Source organism: Drosophila miranda, chromosome 4 (genome assembly GCF_003369915.1).
Source record: "Drosophila miranda strain MSH22 chromosome 4, D.miranda_PacBio2.1, whole genome shotgun sequence".
In the NCBI taxonomy this organism is placed as follows: Eukaryota; Metazoa; Arthropoda; class Insecta; order Diptera; family Drosophilidae; genus Drosophila; species Drosophila miranda.
Window position 1 is genome coordinate 24,493,656 of NC_046677.1, and position 15,553 is coordinate 24,509,208.

Here is a 15,553-nt window from a genome sequence, read left to right on the forward strand (position 1 = left end):
ACAGCGCTCTAAGACACTGGCACTTGTCTGCTGTTGGCTTTTGAGTTTTTCCAAATATTTGCACAATATTTGTCAGAATTAATTAACAATATGAAAGGGAGAGACTGCCTGAAGGAGAGAGGAAAAGCTTTTCCCAAATTCCTTTCGCCCCCTCTCTCAGTTTTTGTTGTCTCAGCATATTTCGAGTGAACTTTTTTTGCTGCAGTCGAGAGGCATTTGTTTACTTGCCGTCGCTTTGCATAAATTCACTTTAAATACAACAAACCGACAAGCACAAATCTTGACAGTTTAATTACAATTTATGCAAGCAAATTTCTCTGGCTTAAAAAATTACAAATAAACAAAAACACACCCAAGACGAAGAAGTAGTAAATTTAGTTTAACAAATATACTCTAGAAAAGTGCTAGTGAAACACGAAAATCTATCAAATGTGTAGGAATGTCTAGGAGCTTGGCAAATATTGAGTGAAACATCGTGTTGTTGGATTTCGTCAGCCATGGAAAAAACCAAGAGCCCTTGAAGCGTTTCGTTCTATCTCTTTCAAACTGAGTTCCTCTCTTCTCAAGTGATCTTCTCTTTCGCACTCCTCTTTACTGCTTAAGCCTTCTTTCGACAACAACAACAACCCCAGCGCCATGCTCAACTGAGGCGCACTCTCGCTCTCAACTATGCTCTCAGCAACATTGAATCTAAGCTAGACTATGTATATGGAAGCATCAATCTCTTCTCAAGTGATATTCTCTTTCGCACTCCTCTTTTCTGCTTAAGCCTCCTTTCGACAACAACAACAACGCCAGCGCTCTCCCTTCCGCTCTCAGCAACATTGAGTCTAAGCAAAAGTATATAAGAGCATCTTTTGTTTCAGATCATATTTATTGAGTATTTTTCGCTTATTCCCTAACAAAATAGTAACATTATTGCCCAATCCCCTACAAATATTTACCCTTCCCAACATAATACTCATTTACAACCCCTTGACTACAAAGTACTTCCCTTTCCATAGATTGAACAAACAGATAAATACCTGGAAATCAATTACCAAAGAAGTTTCTACCTTCCTGCCTTCTTTGATGTTCAATTTTTCGATTACCAGCCCCTGCAAATCACCTCTTTTCGATGTCTGCTCGCACAACCATCCATCACAATCATTATTTGGCCATTTATCTTGGCAACTTTCTGTGTAGCTACCGGAAAGTCCTTTCTCGACTCTCTCCTGCGTGTAATTACCCCACCAGATTATACATTGCCTAACAAGGGCCCATTCATTAATGTCATCAAACCCTTGACGGCTAAGGCTACGGCTACAAGAGAATGGTAATGAAGGAGGACAGCCGGCAGCAACAACGTCTTTCATTTCAGTTTGAAAATCTGCAACATTATGTCGACAGGGAGTCTGCAAATGGCTCACGTTAATGACAAATCCCCGGGGCTCCCCCTTGCCACCTTATCCCCCATTGGAGGTCCACAAAGTTGCAGTTTCTGCAAATGCCATCAAAACGAAAGAGAAACAGCCGGAACAATAAAAACAGAAACATCTAGAATCCGGAATGTCCCCGGCTCTCTTCTCTTGGCTTTGGTTTGGTTTCCTTGGGGCTGGAGGGGGGGCGGGCTACTGGCTTTTCAGCATGAAAACGTTTCGGTTTTATGCGATAGTTAAAATTTTGTCCACCGAAAAATATGTGCTGCAGGTGCAATGCCAGTTCTGCCCCTTCCCCTAGAAGCATTGCGGACGAGACAGTGAGGAAAATGGAGCGAAATGTGCAACACCAATCGTTGCTCTTGGCCAATTTCTCACTGGCATTGCATACAATTCCCAATTGGTTCTAGCACGAAAGTGGACAACATTTTGTTTGTGTTCAACGTTGAATGGCCTTCCCTCAACGGCGGTGCCGCCGGCGGTGGCGAGGCGCCACTCAACACCATCATCGTCATCATCGTGGGAGGAGAACCAAACACTCGACAATGTCCTCTCTCTGTAACTTGAACAACTTTCAGGCATCTCCGGGCAATTCGAGATGGCCTCTTGATGCGCCCCCCTGGCTGCTCCACTTGGCTCTTGGCCAGCTCTGAGAGCTAGCCTTTCCGTTCGTGCTGTGTCGCTGTGTTTACAGGCTAAATTCATTCGTTCTCGGAGGCCGTCTCCTCCTGTCGGCCATGTGATGATGCCTCTCAACCAGGTATCTCCTCCCTTGTGCTGCCATGGCCATATCAGATATTGCCGTTGCTCTTTGTTTGTTCCTTTGTTGCTGGCCCCTTGACAATGCAGTTGCTGATGGGACAACGAGAGGCTCATCAGCATCATCAGGATCTATTGCCCCTACTGTGTGTGTGTGTGTGTGTGTGTGTGTGTGTGTGTGTGTGTGTGTGTTGGCCTAGTTATACGAATACGAATACGATTACTATGTACGTATGTGTTTTAGTTTAGTGCCGAGTCAGTCAATGTTGCAACATCTTTCAGTGGCGGAGAACGAGACACTAATTTCCACTTGAAGATGGGACAGAGAAGGCCTTCCTTCCACCAAGATATAATCCGAGAACGTTATGACTGACGTTCTCAGGCATTGGCTTTCGAACAATACTGCCACTCCGGCATTCTGTATTCCCAGCAACTGCTGACCATTGCCCGGAGTTAAGTCGGATTTATGTTGATGATGCAGTCAAGTTATGGGGCGTTGTCCGGCTGCTAGTCCTGATCCTGGCCCCATCGCTCTTCGGGTTTTTTTCCTCTCCGTTGCCATGGTGCCTGGTGCCTGGCTCCTGGGTGCTTCGTTCTTAATTGACGTGCACAGTCCGTAGCTGGTTTCAATTTTGAACTTGTCACGAGAGCTGTCTCTGCATTTTCAGCGGCTACCATAAAAAATATATATATATTTATTCTCTAGTCACAATCCCAACGAAAAAGAAGAGAGGTGGGGGGAAGGGGGATAGAAAAAAAGAGTTCCAAAAATTGTTGTTAACTTTTCTGCAGCTTACTGCACATGTGACTGGGATTTCTCTACTCCAAATCCCTCTCTGTCCAGCGTTTTAATAGCTAAACAGGCAAGTGCCCAAAAAACCCCAACCCCCAACCCCCAACCCCCAACCCCCAAACCCCTACTCCAAACACATGTACGACGTGTGTGCGATGTGTGTACAAGTTCTGGGGTTTATTTTGACACATGTGTGACGGGCGAACATCTGGGGGCCATCCAACAGAATGAAACGAAACGAAACGAAATGAAATGGAAAGCCAGCCACATGGCGGCATTATGGATTAGTTGTGCATATTCAGATTTCTGGGGGACAGGACAAAACGATTTTCAACTGGAAAGAGCTGTCGGGAGTTTAAGGGCATTGTTTATTCAAGTGATACCCGAACAATAACTCTTTTCGAGCGATTACTGTAGCTACATTTTGGCAGAGCGCGATTTTGGGGGTAAAGAAAGAACAAATACAATTGGGAAGACTGTATTGTTTGCTGATGAAAGGTCTAAAATTATGTTTGTAGGCAAACATTTGACAAACTAAATTACGAGTGGTGCAGCGCAAAGTAAATCCCTTTAATTGTTTGCTATTTGCACTGCCCACAGTAGATAGCGGCTGTGCTTTCGTCTTTCTATGTAGTCTTCTTCGTTTCGTTTCCACGCTTTGGCATCGAGTTGTTCTCTCGCGCTCTATCTCCTAAGCTTTCGTTCGTGCTCGGCTTAGCAGCAGCACCGAGCTGCTCTGCTCTGCCGCTCTGCTTCTGCCAGCCACTGTCGCCGGCTAACTTCGTTCTTCTCTCTCTCTCTCATCCAACATGACGTCAAAGCGCTCTCAGCAGTGCTGAGCGTCAACATGACGTCAAATCGCTCTCAGTCGGGCTGAGCGTCAAAGAAGACCCGAAATTTCATAAGCTTTTGCTCTCTTCTAAAATTGTATGCATAGGGCACGGGCAGTTCGGCCCATCAGCTCTTGCAATTGCAATACTCTTGCGCCGATCATACAAACAACATATGTACATACAAACAACATACATACAAACAACATACATACAAACAACATACATACAAACAACATACATACAAACATCATACATACAAACAACATACATACATACAAACAACATATGTACATTCGCTTACCAATAAATGTACATACATATGTATCGAACCTTACATGTGTAAATTAGAGAAAAAGCTCATTAGCTTAACAATCTCTATGTTATTTTACGCTCAATTTATTACTCATATCGGCGTTAACAAGTAGAGCGAATGAGTCGGCGGCTGGCGCAAGAATAAAGCCACTTTACAGAGGCTTGCCCGCCTAGTATTTTCCCTTAAAGAAGTCCCTTCCCTTTCCCTAATATAATTCCCTTTCGATCTGAAGACTATAACACATAGAAACCATATTAAAATCCTTCGACACACCAATAAAACCTTAGAGATTTCCATTTTCTAGGTTTATAAACATTTGAACCAAGTCTGATTTAAGTCCGATCGCTTTCGATCCAATCGAAAAGGCAGTTTTTTTGTTAATTCCTTTCTAGACTCAAAGATAATCCCTCCAAACGTTGGAAAATAAAGTTATATAAAAAATACCCTTAAAAACCGTCGGCTAGCCTTTCTGGTTGAAAAATGCTTTGGCAACAAACCCATTAAAACATTTAATTGCCGCAGTTAAAATCTTAATCAGGATGCACAATATCTAACCAAATTGTTGAGCAAATAATTTCCTGAATATTCATGAAGTTTTCTCTTTGCTTTTTTTTCCAGACGGCAAATTGAAGTGGCTGCAAAAATGTGAAGCAGCAAAAAAGCAGCAACGAGAAGGAATAGATAAAATAACAAGGAAAAATATAGGAAAAAGGAAGGAAAGGGGGAAAAAATCATAAACAAGAATGCTGAGGATGCGAAGGCGACGCAGATTGCATTCAAGGAGCGCCGCACTAGGATAACCAGGGAGAGGTGGAACTGGACGTCGACGTGGATGTGGATGTGGATGTGGGGATGTCCAACGGAACAAAAACAATTGTTGGGGACAAACAATGAGAACTAATAAAGCACTTAAGCGGATTGACGAGCAGCAACAAGGACAAGGACAAAGACACTCGAGTGGAAGGCAGCTCAAGGAGCAGCAGCATCAATCAAAAGCACTTTTCAGGACCCACTGGGCGTATGATCAACGTGATTCAGATTGATAAACAGACAATGGAGGAATCGCCTCAAATGAGACGCGAAATCGGTCGCAGACGTCCCCTTCAGATGCAGCTGCAGCGACCAGTGGTGGGGGAGGAGGGGGAGCAGGCGAGAGAGAATGCCACACCGCTGACAGCCAACGGTTGCACCACCACGGGCCTGACTGCCACCACACAGAAGCCACCATCAACAGCAACGGATATGCAACGAAACCACCTGCAAAAGATGCCAACGACAAGAACCACAGCAACAGCAACAACAGCAACAACGGCAACAACAGCCACAGCAACAATAGAAAAACCAACGATAAAAACCACTCCAAATACTCCATCTCCATCTCAAACGGCAGTATCCTGCTGCCCGGAAACAGCACCAACTTCAAGATTAAACTCTGCCTGGACATTAAGGATATTAGCAAAGTGCGGCAGCGGCGTCGGCGGCAGCTTCCACTCCAGACTGCTGATGCTACTCGGCTTATGCCTGGCCCTCCTGGTGGGTGGCGGCCAGGCCGGATTTGCCTGCCTCAGCAATCCCTGTGTGTTTGGCGTATGCATCGACGGCCTGAACAGGTGAGTTCTCCCTGAACTTTAAAGGAAAAGCCATCCTTCTGAGGTTTAGAGATGGGAAATCTTAAGGCAAGAGTCGTGACTTCCGGCAGGAGGGAAAACAAGGAAATCTACCATATAAAATAGACAGTAATCCAAGTAAATCTTGGAAATCGAAGAGATCTCTTGAGAAGATTGTTTTTTCTTTATTATTAGACATCAAAGGGCCTTCCAGTATTCTTGCAAGCAGTGGAGAACTATAGAAAGAAAGTTTTCTCAGAAGATGGATACTTTTCATAAACCAATCGAGGACTTTATACCCCAACAAATCTCTAGTAGGTAGAGGCATCTTTTTGGGAGTAATAAAACTTCTGACCATCCAAGACCCAATCTTAAAGGCAGGAAGAAATACATTTTCTGTGTCCACATCACCACAAACTTTATAAGATGATGAAAAGAGACAATTTAAAAGAAAGTTACCATAAACTAATATAGAAAAATGTTTTAAACTCATTTAAATACTGCCAAGGATACCGCTACTGCCCAATGGAATAATCTGCGTGTCCTTGCCATCGATACGCTTCTCATTAGCATAATTCCGAGTGGAACCTTTTAGCCTTCCTTGGCGATAGATCAGCCTGGGTCACGCTTCCATCCCTCTCGAGCAGGTGGTCATCTCTTGGTTCTTCTCAGGAGGGAGGGGGGCAGAGCCTTGGTGCTTCTCTGCATATTTTGTGCTTATTATCGCCGGGACAGCCAGGACCAATAAACCCCGTCCAACACATTTCGAGTGGCAATAAACTTGCGCCACTTGAGCATCCAGGAAGCAGGAGTGTTTCCAGTTTAAAATTCCCATTCCATGGTATCCCTTTTTTCCATACGGCCATCCCTCGATGGCCGGCCCAACATGTTGATGCCGCCACTTTGCAGGGAAATGAATTTCCCGCAGATATTCCCCATCCCCTACACACTCCCCCCCTGGCTCTGGTCCCCCCCTCCCCCCTGCTCCCCATCCCTTCCAGTTTTTTAATGCATGCCCGTTTAAATGGGGTTAAGTTGCGGCCACTCCGAGTGTGTGGCATGGGGCACAGCCGAGTGTGTTGAGTGGGTTTCAATTGCACGGAACTGGAGAAATTATTAACTGGCCTGCCCTGAACCAAAGTGCATTCTTAATGCGGTAAATTTACTGCCAAGAAATACATAAGCCAAGGGATTGGCCAAGTTTTCATTATTGGATTTTCTTCTTTTTTAGTTGGGCAAAAAGGAAATGAAGACGGGGAGATAAAGGAAGAGATTTCGAGTGGTTTTGAGGGGGTATGGGGGGTATTAAATATTCATTAAATTCAATCAATATTAAATATAAAATAAATAATAAAATATTGAATACATTTTATTCTAATATCCCCCAAAATGCAGGAGTATTTATGCCGAAAATAATCATTATTATAGGAAGAATATACACACAATATTTCCAAATGTGCTATAATTATTCGATTCCTTAAAGTTTGAGTATTCAAAACACTCTGAAAATGTATCTCAAAATTCCAAGAATATCTCAAGAAATCCCAGAAGTATTACCTTACAAAACCATGCCTCAAAAAACTATAAAAGTACCAGTACTCCCCACACAAAAAGCCACGATTTGTGTGCAAATTTAACTGAAGGACTCCCCCGTTGCATGTTCAATTTTCTCGAGTTTTCTCGACCCCCCCCCCTATCAGCCAGAAAATCCCTCAGCAAAGGTAATCCCCGCAAATCTATTCAAAATAGCACTCAAATGTTCAAATTCAAATCAGGGAAACATTTCAAATTGCTGCACTTTGAGGCTTAGCTGCCACATACCTTGGCCCCTCCTTGCCACCGCCCCACCCATAGCCAATTGCACAAACAAGTCGGTGGCAGATGGAGAGTCGAAGATGTAGTTGTACGGTGCTCCATCTGTTGGACCCTTCCTCGGAGACTGCCATCGCTCTTCTTGACGCCATTTATACGACTAAGTAACTGGCATTTTATTTTTCTATGCTCTCCTCGCGACCGCTAATCCCGCCATCCACTGAAGGAAAAGCGGTTAAGATATGTTGCCTTTTTTTTCGTGCGGGAAAGCTGCAAGTCAAATGCGAAAGAAGCGGGGGGGAGTGGCAAGGGGGATGGAGTGGGGTGGACAGCGGATGGGAAAGTTTATGTGCTGGCAAGCGGAATTTATAGCTGCAATTAAATTTAACATGATGCCATGAGATTTAAACGGATTAACTGAATAGTTTTCGACCAACTTGGAAGTTTCCAGACGGACTCGTGGGACCAGAAAGTGAAGGAGGAGGAGGAGTGCCATTCCGTATCTGAGAACATTGATATTTTATTGGTTTATCTTGGTTTATGTGCTCGAAAAGCTTGCCTTTAGCTGTTTTATGAGCTGCATCTTGAAAACTCTTGCCAGAAGTCCCAATAAAAGCCGAGTGAAGGCCCAGATTTGTTTAGCAAATTGCTCGAGCCATTAGGTGCACAGATTGGCAGCGGTTTGGGATGGATGTTTTAACAAGTTGCAAAGACTAATTAAAGAAGTTTCTTTAATGCGAAAGTTGGCCAAAAAGGGAGGCTTTCTACAGATTAAAAATCAGTCACAGAAACCATTATCCCCTGCCCCCTCAAAGGATTCCCAGTGGTGCCGAAAAGCCAGTAGTGATCCAAGCACAGGTCGAAGGCCATTTCCCCAATTCTTCCTGCCCAGGCAACAAATCAAATGGCCTCCAGGGTGAAAATGTCGAGCCGAAGGCGGTAATCAGGCTGTACTTCAGGGGCTCTGCACCACAACATGCGAGTACGATTAAGTGTCTGGGTGCTTATCTCCATACTTAGTCCCAAAAACAGAGCCACAGACTCACCCACAGCCTGCACTGGCTTGCCTTCTGCATCCTAATGTAATCCATTATAAAGGACAACAACAGTGGAGATCTCCCTGCTGTACCTCTACCGAGGCTCACAGGTAAGAAAACTTCTTTAATTAAGCTGCTGTTGGGGCTGCTTCTGTGCTCCTTGTGCTCCTTGTACTCCTGCTGCCTTGTTTCGCTCTGGTCTGTGTTCCCCTGACACATTTTTTCCTGTTTTCCATTTCGTTTCGGTTTGCCAGTGGTTTAGGCAATGAAATAGAAAGAAAAACCCAAACCCACACACACAATCCCCAATGTCTAGCAAATATTTATTTCCACTACTCAAGTGTAATGTGGCGCTGACTCTCAAAGTTTATTGCACTCAAAAGGCTATGGGATATGGATGTGCATTGGGTGGGAGTGGGGGTTCAATATTTATAAAAAAAAAACAAAGAATATCCATATAAAACATTTCCTTCATGAAGGACATTCAACAATGGCTCTTAGTTTTGATTGTACTTTTTCCCGAAATTTTTTCAATGCTTATTCGTTTGAGATGGGAGCGTGATCTAAGCGATAGTAGATCATGGAATGGGCTTTCCTTTCAAACTTTATTATAGGTTAAATGGTGATCGGGAATAGCTGGAATTTGCAATGATTTAGCATAGTTCCATCATTGTATATCTTTAGCAAACTTTGAGTACTTTTGTACAGTTCTACATGGCATTATAGCACGATCCTGAACCTCTAGAGTGCTGTGATCTCATTTATCTATGGGATATGCAGTGGCGAGCACGTGTGGATACATGTTCATCACTTTTCAGCTTAAAGGCCTGTAAAATCTTTAAAAATTTAATAATTTCAATTCAAAGAGATCCTTTTCCTCAAGAGATTTTAATCTGTTCATTTTTGCATCTCTTTCACGATTCTTACACGATTTTACAATCTTAAAAGATACAATCATTATATTGAATGTCGATAATTTCCACCAAACCTTCTCTCCTTGAAAAACCTATCTGTAACCCGGGTCTATCCTTGAGTCTCTTGTCCTGGTACTCCCTACCAATCCTGATCCCTACCGACTTCCCTCACGCTACCATCTCTGGCCTGGTCATCTGGCAGTGCCTTCGCTTCAATTACTACAAACTGCCGTTATTGTCTGGGCGTGTTGGGTGCCGTTAAGCGTACATACGGACACGAGTACTTATATGTATATCGTAGGTACTATATATGCCACCGTGCTGTTCCGTTCTGTGTACTCCCCATATTGTGCCATTTGCTGAAACTATTTTTATCTAAAGCAAGTTTTTTCTTTACCTCTCGCTCACTCTCTCACTCTCTTTCTCCCTTTCTATATATTTTTCCATGTCTTTTATGTGCGGCTGTGTGTGTGTGTGTTTTTTTCCCCAACGTTTGATGCATCATTGACACACCGTTCCACCTACGAAACAACACAAAAACATGGGCCAAAAAAATGGAAAAAAAAATGGAAAAAAATGGGGAAAAAACTAACGTGTTCCGATAACAACAACACAGCTCGTACTCGTGCTACTGCATTGATGGCTACACAGGGATCCAGTGCCAAACGAATTGGGACGAATGCTGGTCGGGGCCCTGTCAGAACGGCGGGACCTGTGTGGACGGTGTGGCCTACTACAATTGTACGTGTCTGGAAGGATTTTCTGGTAAGTGTATATGCCATCTCCTACTACTATATACTATGTGGGGTGTGGGCGCTCTTGCGGTTTATTTTTGGGAGCCCCAACTAAAACGCTGCACGGCTCAACGGGAGCCCAAGCTCTGGGATAGCACGGGTTACGGTTGAAGTGCGGACTGAAGTGGGATGTGCTGAAGGTTTCCCCACCCCTCCCCCACCCCCACCCCCTTCTGCAGTTCCACTTTCACGTGCAAAATGTATTTTTATTAAGCCAACACAAAAAACAAACCCAGGAGCCGGTCGTCTCTCCGTCTCCCAGCCAGACGGATGGATAGGGATACGCGTACTCCGGCAAATAGAGAGAAATTCCAGCCAGGGACCCCTACGTCCTGCCTGCAAACGTATTTGTAAAATTTACGCGCTGAAGTACGGAAAAAAAGGAGAGAGATACTCGTATATATAGTGTAAAGTAAAAATATAACATACAATGCTCGTTTTTACTTATTTCGCCGGCTTCTGCTCGCACATGTGTCTGTCTGGAGGAGCAGAGAACAGAGCCAGAGAGCGGGTGGGGTGCGTGGGGGGGACAGAGAAGAGTAATATCCAAGAGTAAGGAAAGCAAACGGAAAGAAAATGGTGTACTCATTGAAGTGGAGATGCTTTTAATACCCTAACGTAAGAGGTAGATATGGCAATCGAAAGGGCGTTTAAATGCGGAGAGGAGGAGGAGGAAAATATACAAAAAAAAGGAGAAGAAATTTACCATCTTTTGGGTGTGGAAAGGATCATGTTATAAGAATCAGAATCAGCTAGGAATCAGCATTCTGTTTATGGCATTTCGATGGCAAATCTTTTAGAAATTCTGAAAGGGATTGCTCCCAATAATCTTCTTTATATGGTAACTTTTTATATAAAATACTAAGGGGAAAGCCCCCAGAGCACTCCTTCGCCCGTAAGCCAACCCCAGGCTCACTCGCTTCGCTTGTACGCGTAAATATGATCAAAAAATTGTGTATTTCATAGAGAGATGGTAGTGGCTGCAAAGATCTGAAGATACATAGGTGCCAGCATCCCCTCTTTCTTCCAAATTTATACGTAATATACCAAATAACCTCTCAAGATTGCATTTGATATATTTTTTAAGAATTATTTTCATATTAATTTAATATTTTAAATATTTCATCTAAAAATAGAAATCAGCTATGAGCATAGATATGCATTTATTCTCCCCTTAATTATTTATTTTAATTAATATTTGAAATATTTACTCATATTTTCCTTTTAATATATAAAAAACCATTAAAGAAACCCGCCTTCAAACTCCTATTTATAAATTATAAATAAGTAAGGATTATTTGTAAATTTTCTTGTGAGAACTGAAGCCTCTACAAAGTCTAGATAATCGTCTAAGGAGATTCCATTTACTCGGCTGCATTTAAGAATTCTCTAGTATTTCTTGCTTAAGCATTTCCCATATACCACTTCGGACTTCCATTTGGCCTGTCAGAAATGTCAATCAAATATTTATCCCCGAAAAGCCATTTCCCAAAAAATATCAATATCCGTTAGAGGGTATCCGAAAAGTGGCCAAAAGGGAGAAAGGAAAACAATCCACTCGGAGAGAGAGAGAGAGTAGATCTCTGAAGGCGTCAAAACGATGGCAATGGAGATCCCATGGCTGGCAAACCAACTTTAATGTGGTCTATTGTGGTAGTCAATGTTGGGTGCTTAACTTGCCACCGCTGCCACCGCCACTGCTCCACCCCGAGCGTGTGTGCTGGCCAAGTACGGAAGTCTAACCATGAATGTATCTAATGTTCATCCTTTTGGCTGGCCACCACACCCCGCCAGCCCACCCCGCGTGCACATAAACACATTTACTTATGCTACGTGCGAGGAGCACTTAGTGTCCGTTCGTGTCCCTCTCTCTTGGCTTCCTTTTTGCCCTCTTTCTGCTCTACTCTTTGGCTCGGAGTGTGCGTTGGCCAAAAAGTTGACTTTATAAAATTTAGTGAAATTTACAGCCAGCGTATAGGTGTGATATGTATCTGTATCTGTGGTCGCATCAGCGCCAACTAAAACCGAAATACAAATTGCAGCAAATTTGTTCAAGAACTTTCCTGATGAGAGTTCCAGCTGAACAATCAGGCTAAAAGGGGTGGCCCAAAGCCCACGCAGCGAGACAGGTGGGCGTAAACGGAAAGGGGCTGAGCCAAGTCATTCAGTGGCTCGTTTGGACCCAAAGAGTCCTGGGGAATAAATTAAATACAAGCCCTGAACATGATATACATGAGTTTTCCGGTCGATTGGTTAAAGGTGAAAGGAATGCCAAAGCTATTGAAAATTCAGTTTTTAATTAAGAAGAGTTTTTCAATTGAAAGTCAGACGATGTATATTTTCTTTGGGAAAATATGAATTTTAATTAAATAAAATTATTTATTTAAAAGATTTATTTAATCAAATGAAAACTAAGATTGCACCCAAAAGGCCATCATTTTGTGGGATAATTGCGGCCAAAACAGAGATATAAACACTAGAGATGTTTCAGATTACTCATACGACCCGTTCAACGCATTGTTTCCCCCATCAATTATCACCATTATGAGCACTAATAGTGGCATAACTGTTGTCATTAAATATCACATATCACATCGCTCATGCGAACGTTTAGCAAAGTTTTCTCTTTCGGCCAAAAAACACATTCCAGAGAATCAGAAACAATTGCATTAATTTAGCATAAATACAGGGGAATAGAGAGGGGAATAGAGAGCCGAAAACAAAGGCCCACAAAAGCATAAGCACTGCAAATGAAATCAACACAAAAACAAATAATAAAATTATGCACTGCAATCTCTCTGCGGAGTCGAGCCCCTGCCTGCCCCGTGCCCCCCGCTCCACCGATTCTCACAGACCAAACTAAGCGATTCCCTTGCAAATTGCTCTCCGAAAAAAAGAACGGGAAAAAAGACAAACTCAAATGTAAATAAACCCAAAAAAAATTGCATAACAAATTCTGAGCCACAAAAAGAGAGGAAAAAGAAATATGCTTTCGGCCAGAATGGCCCCACAAAAAATTATATATATACTCGTACAAAACACATACATATACATATATATATGTATATAATAAATAGATTTTTTGCCAAAGGCACGCGGAATCGTCGGAAATGAAGCCATAAACTATGCAAAAAGTTCACGGAAAAATAAAATATCATAAAACCAGAAGGGAAGTACAGATTTTGGGGGCACTTGAAACCTTAGATACTCTTAGAGATCTATGGATCGATGAGATTTTTGTAGAATTTAAGAAACAAGTTGGTCAGAGATTTACGAAAAAATCAATCAGTGCTCCTCTAAACGAATCATCTACATAATTCTATTGCGATATGGTAGTAAAGTATATGAACAGAAAACTTTGTTTAAACTATGAGAAATCATATAAATCAGTACCATTGTAAATGTTGGTCCCAAAGCCTTGTTTTTCGATCAATCCTAGACCAGCTATATAGCTCGTCATCTTGCTAATAGGCCCTACCATATTTTAGTCCCATGTCAAAGATATTTCATGGAGTTACATAGAATTTTATACCTCTAAAAGGAAGTAAAGTTTAATGGAACTAAAAAAATGGAATCCCATTTTTTTTAAATAAATTATTTAATAATTTTTAGTTTTATTTTGTATATTTTTTTGTAGAATTACGATTAAAAAAAGGCAAAAAAGTGAGGGTCTGAAAAAAAGCAGCTAAATATAATATTTTTTAAGGGGTGTGGTATTCGGAAATCAAAAATTTTCTTTAAATAAATTATTTTATAACTCTTAGTTTTATTTTGTATATTCTTTGTATAATTTAAACATTTTTTTATAATCTTTTAGTTTTAAAATTAAATTAAAATATCATTTCAAAGAAGAAATGTCTAACGAAAAGTGATATATATTTGTAATCGAAGTGCAATATACAATACCTTTCGTTTGGTACATCACATGTCCTTTAAGGACCGCAAAAATATAATTGACCTAATTTTTCTATTAATTTAGTTTATAGAAAATCATTTTTTTTTAGATTCTGACGATAAATGTCATTTGTTACCTGAAAGTAAAATATAAAAGGGCTCTTTTGGTGGTTAGATAAATATATGTACGAGTGGCTAAATATAATAGTCTGGCCACAATGCAAAAATCGCATAATAATGCTCAGAAAAAATGTATGTTTCTTTCGCCACATTTTAAACGCCTACAAAAAATGGCAATACCCTCGTCGAGGGTACAAAGAGTTTAGTTGAAAAGAACACAAATTCAGCACAAATTTTGAAATGAAATGCATCAATGGCGGGCAAGGAGTTGTGGGTGAGAGGGCAGAGTTTTTTCCAAAAAGAAAACAAAGCGAAAGTAACGGATGCAAAGAGTTCCAAAGAGGAAAAGTGGGCAATGGCAGGGGGGCGAGAGGATGGACAGACGCCTCGGGGCATTATTTAACCGCTCATTGAGTTTTGGAAAGCTTTCACCTTGGCATAATCCTCTCTCTCTCGCTCTCCTTCCGGCCCAATCCCCCGTTTCGGGGCATTAACAAAAAAATGTTCCAAATGCAAATGAAAGCGACCGCGAGGTAATGCTGGAGAGAGAGAGAGAGGGAGGGAGACAGCAGTATTCTAATTAATTTTATGAGCCACCCCCTTTCTGGCCTCCTTCTCTGCATTGCATTGCGCATATTTTTGGGAGGCCTTTCCCTTTCTTGTTTTTTGGGGGTTTTGTGGCGTTCGAGGGTTCAAAGTTTTGTGCCTTTTGAAGTGGCTGCAGTGGGGCTGCAGGATATACAGAGAAATGTGGATCATGATTCTGCACTGTTCCACTTACCAATTCTTTGTGTTCCTTTCCTATGATTTCCTCTTTAAGGATTAAGGTGAAACCTTTGATTTGGTTTTTGGCCTTATCTCTTTGGCGGCTTTGGTGTGCTTTTGGCCTAGTTAATCAGGCTGATTAAGAAGCTGAAATGGAGGGGAATTATAGGAATTAAAGTATGAAAAAGTCAGTTAAAGGAAGAAAGGTCTGGCGGGTTCTGATATTTATTCAAAAAGGGAAAGGAGTGTCACTAAAAATTAAAAAAAGAAGAAAGTTTACGAAAAGTAGAGATTTTTAAAGGATTGTAAATGTAGACTGTACTTTCAGAAACCATTTAGATGGATAAACAGAAGAAAGACTCGTAGATGTATCTTCTTTGAGGTTCTCTGGGAAGATGAACAGATGTACGATTCGTCTAGGGACTCTTTTGTTCCTACATTCAACATCTTCCCATAGAAAAGCTTCCTGCCCTTAAAGATGCCATGTGTTATCT

The 15,553-nt window shown here is 41.8% G+C and overlaps 2 protein-coding genes across 4 annotated transcripts in view; one reads left to right on the top strand and one right to left on the bottom strand.

Moving 5' to 3' along the window:
• The window catches only part of LOC108163348 (MKRN2 opposite strand protein), a 73,159-nt gene that overhangs the window by 18,424 nt on the left and 39,182 nt on the right, over positions 1–15,553 (bottom strand). Inside the window, exon 2 of one of the 3 annotated variants that reach the window (XM_017298588.2) lies at positions 15,076–15,206. The exons of 1 other annotated variant lie outside the window; for it this stretch is intronic. The gene's annotated coding sequence lies outside the window, so the exon portion shown is untranslated. Of the gene's footprint in view, positions 1–14,186; positions 14,313–15,075; positions 15,207–15,553 lie in introns of those variants that run through there. One more of the 3 variants, XM_017298589.2, reaches the window with a different exon arrangement.
• Positions 1–15,553, top strand: part of LOC108163344 (protein eyes shut) — a 70,476-nt gene that overhangs the window by 14,268 nt on the left and 40,655 nt on the right. Inside the window, exons 2-3 of the mRNA XM_017298584.2 lie at positions 4,735–5,726; positions 10,103–10,251. Coding sequence (XP_017154073.1) covers positions 5,137–5,726; positions 10,103–10,251 — 739 coding nt within the window. The 5' untranslated portion in view covers positions 4,735–5,136. The remainder of the gene's footprint in view (positions 1–4,734; positions 5,727–10,102; positions 10,252–15,553) is intronic.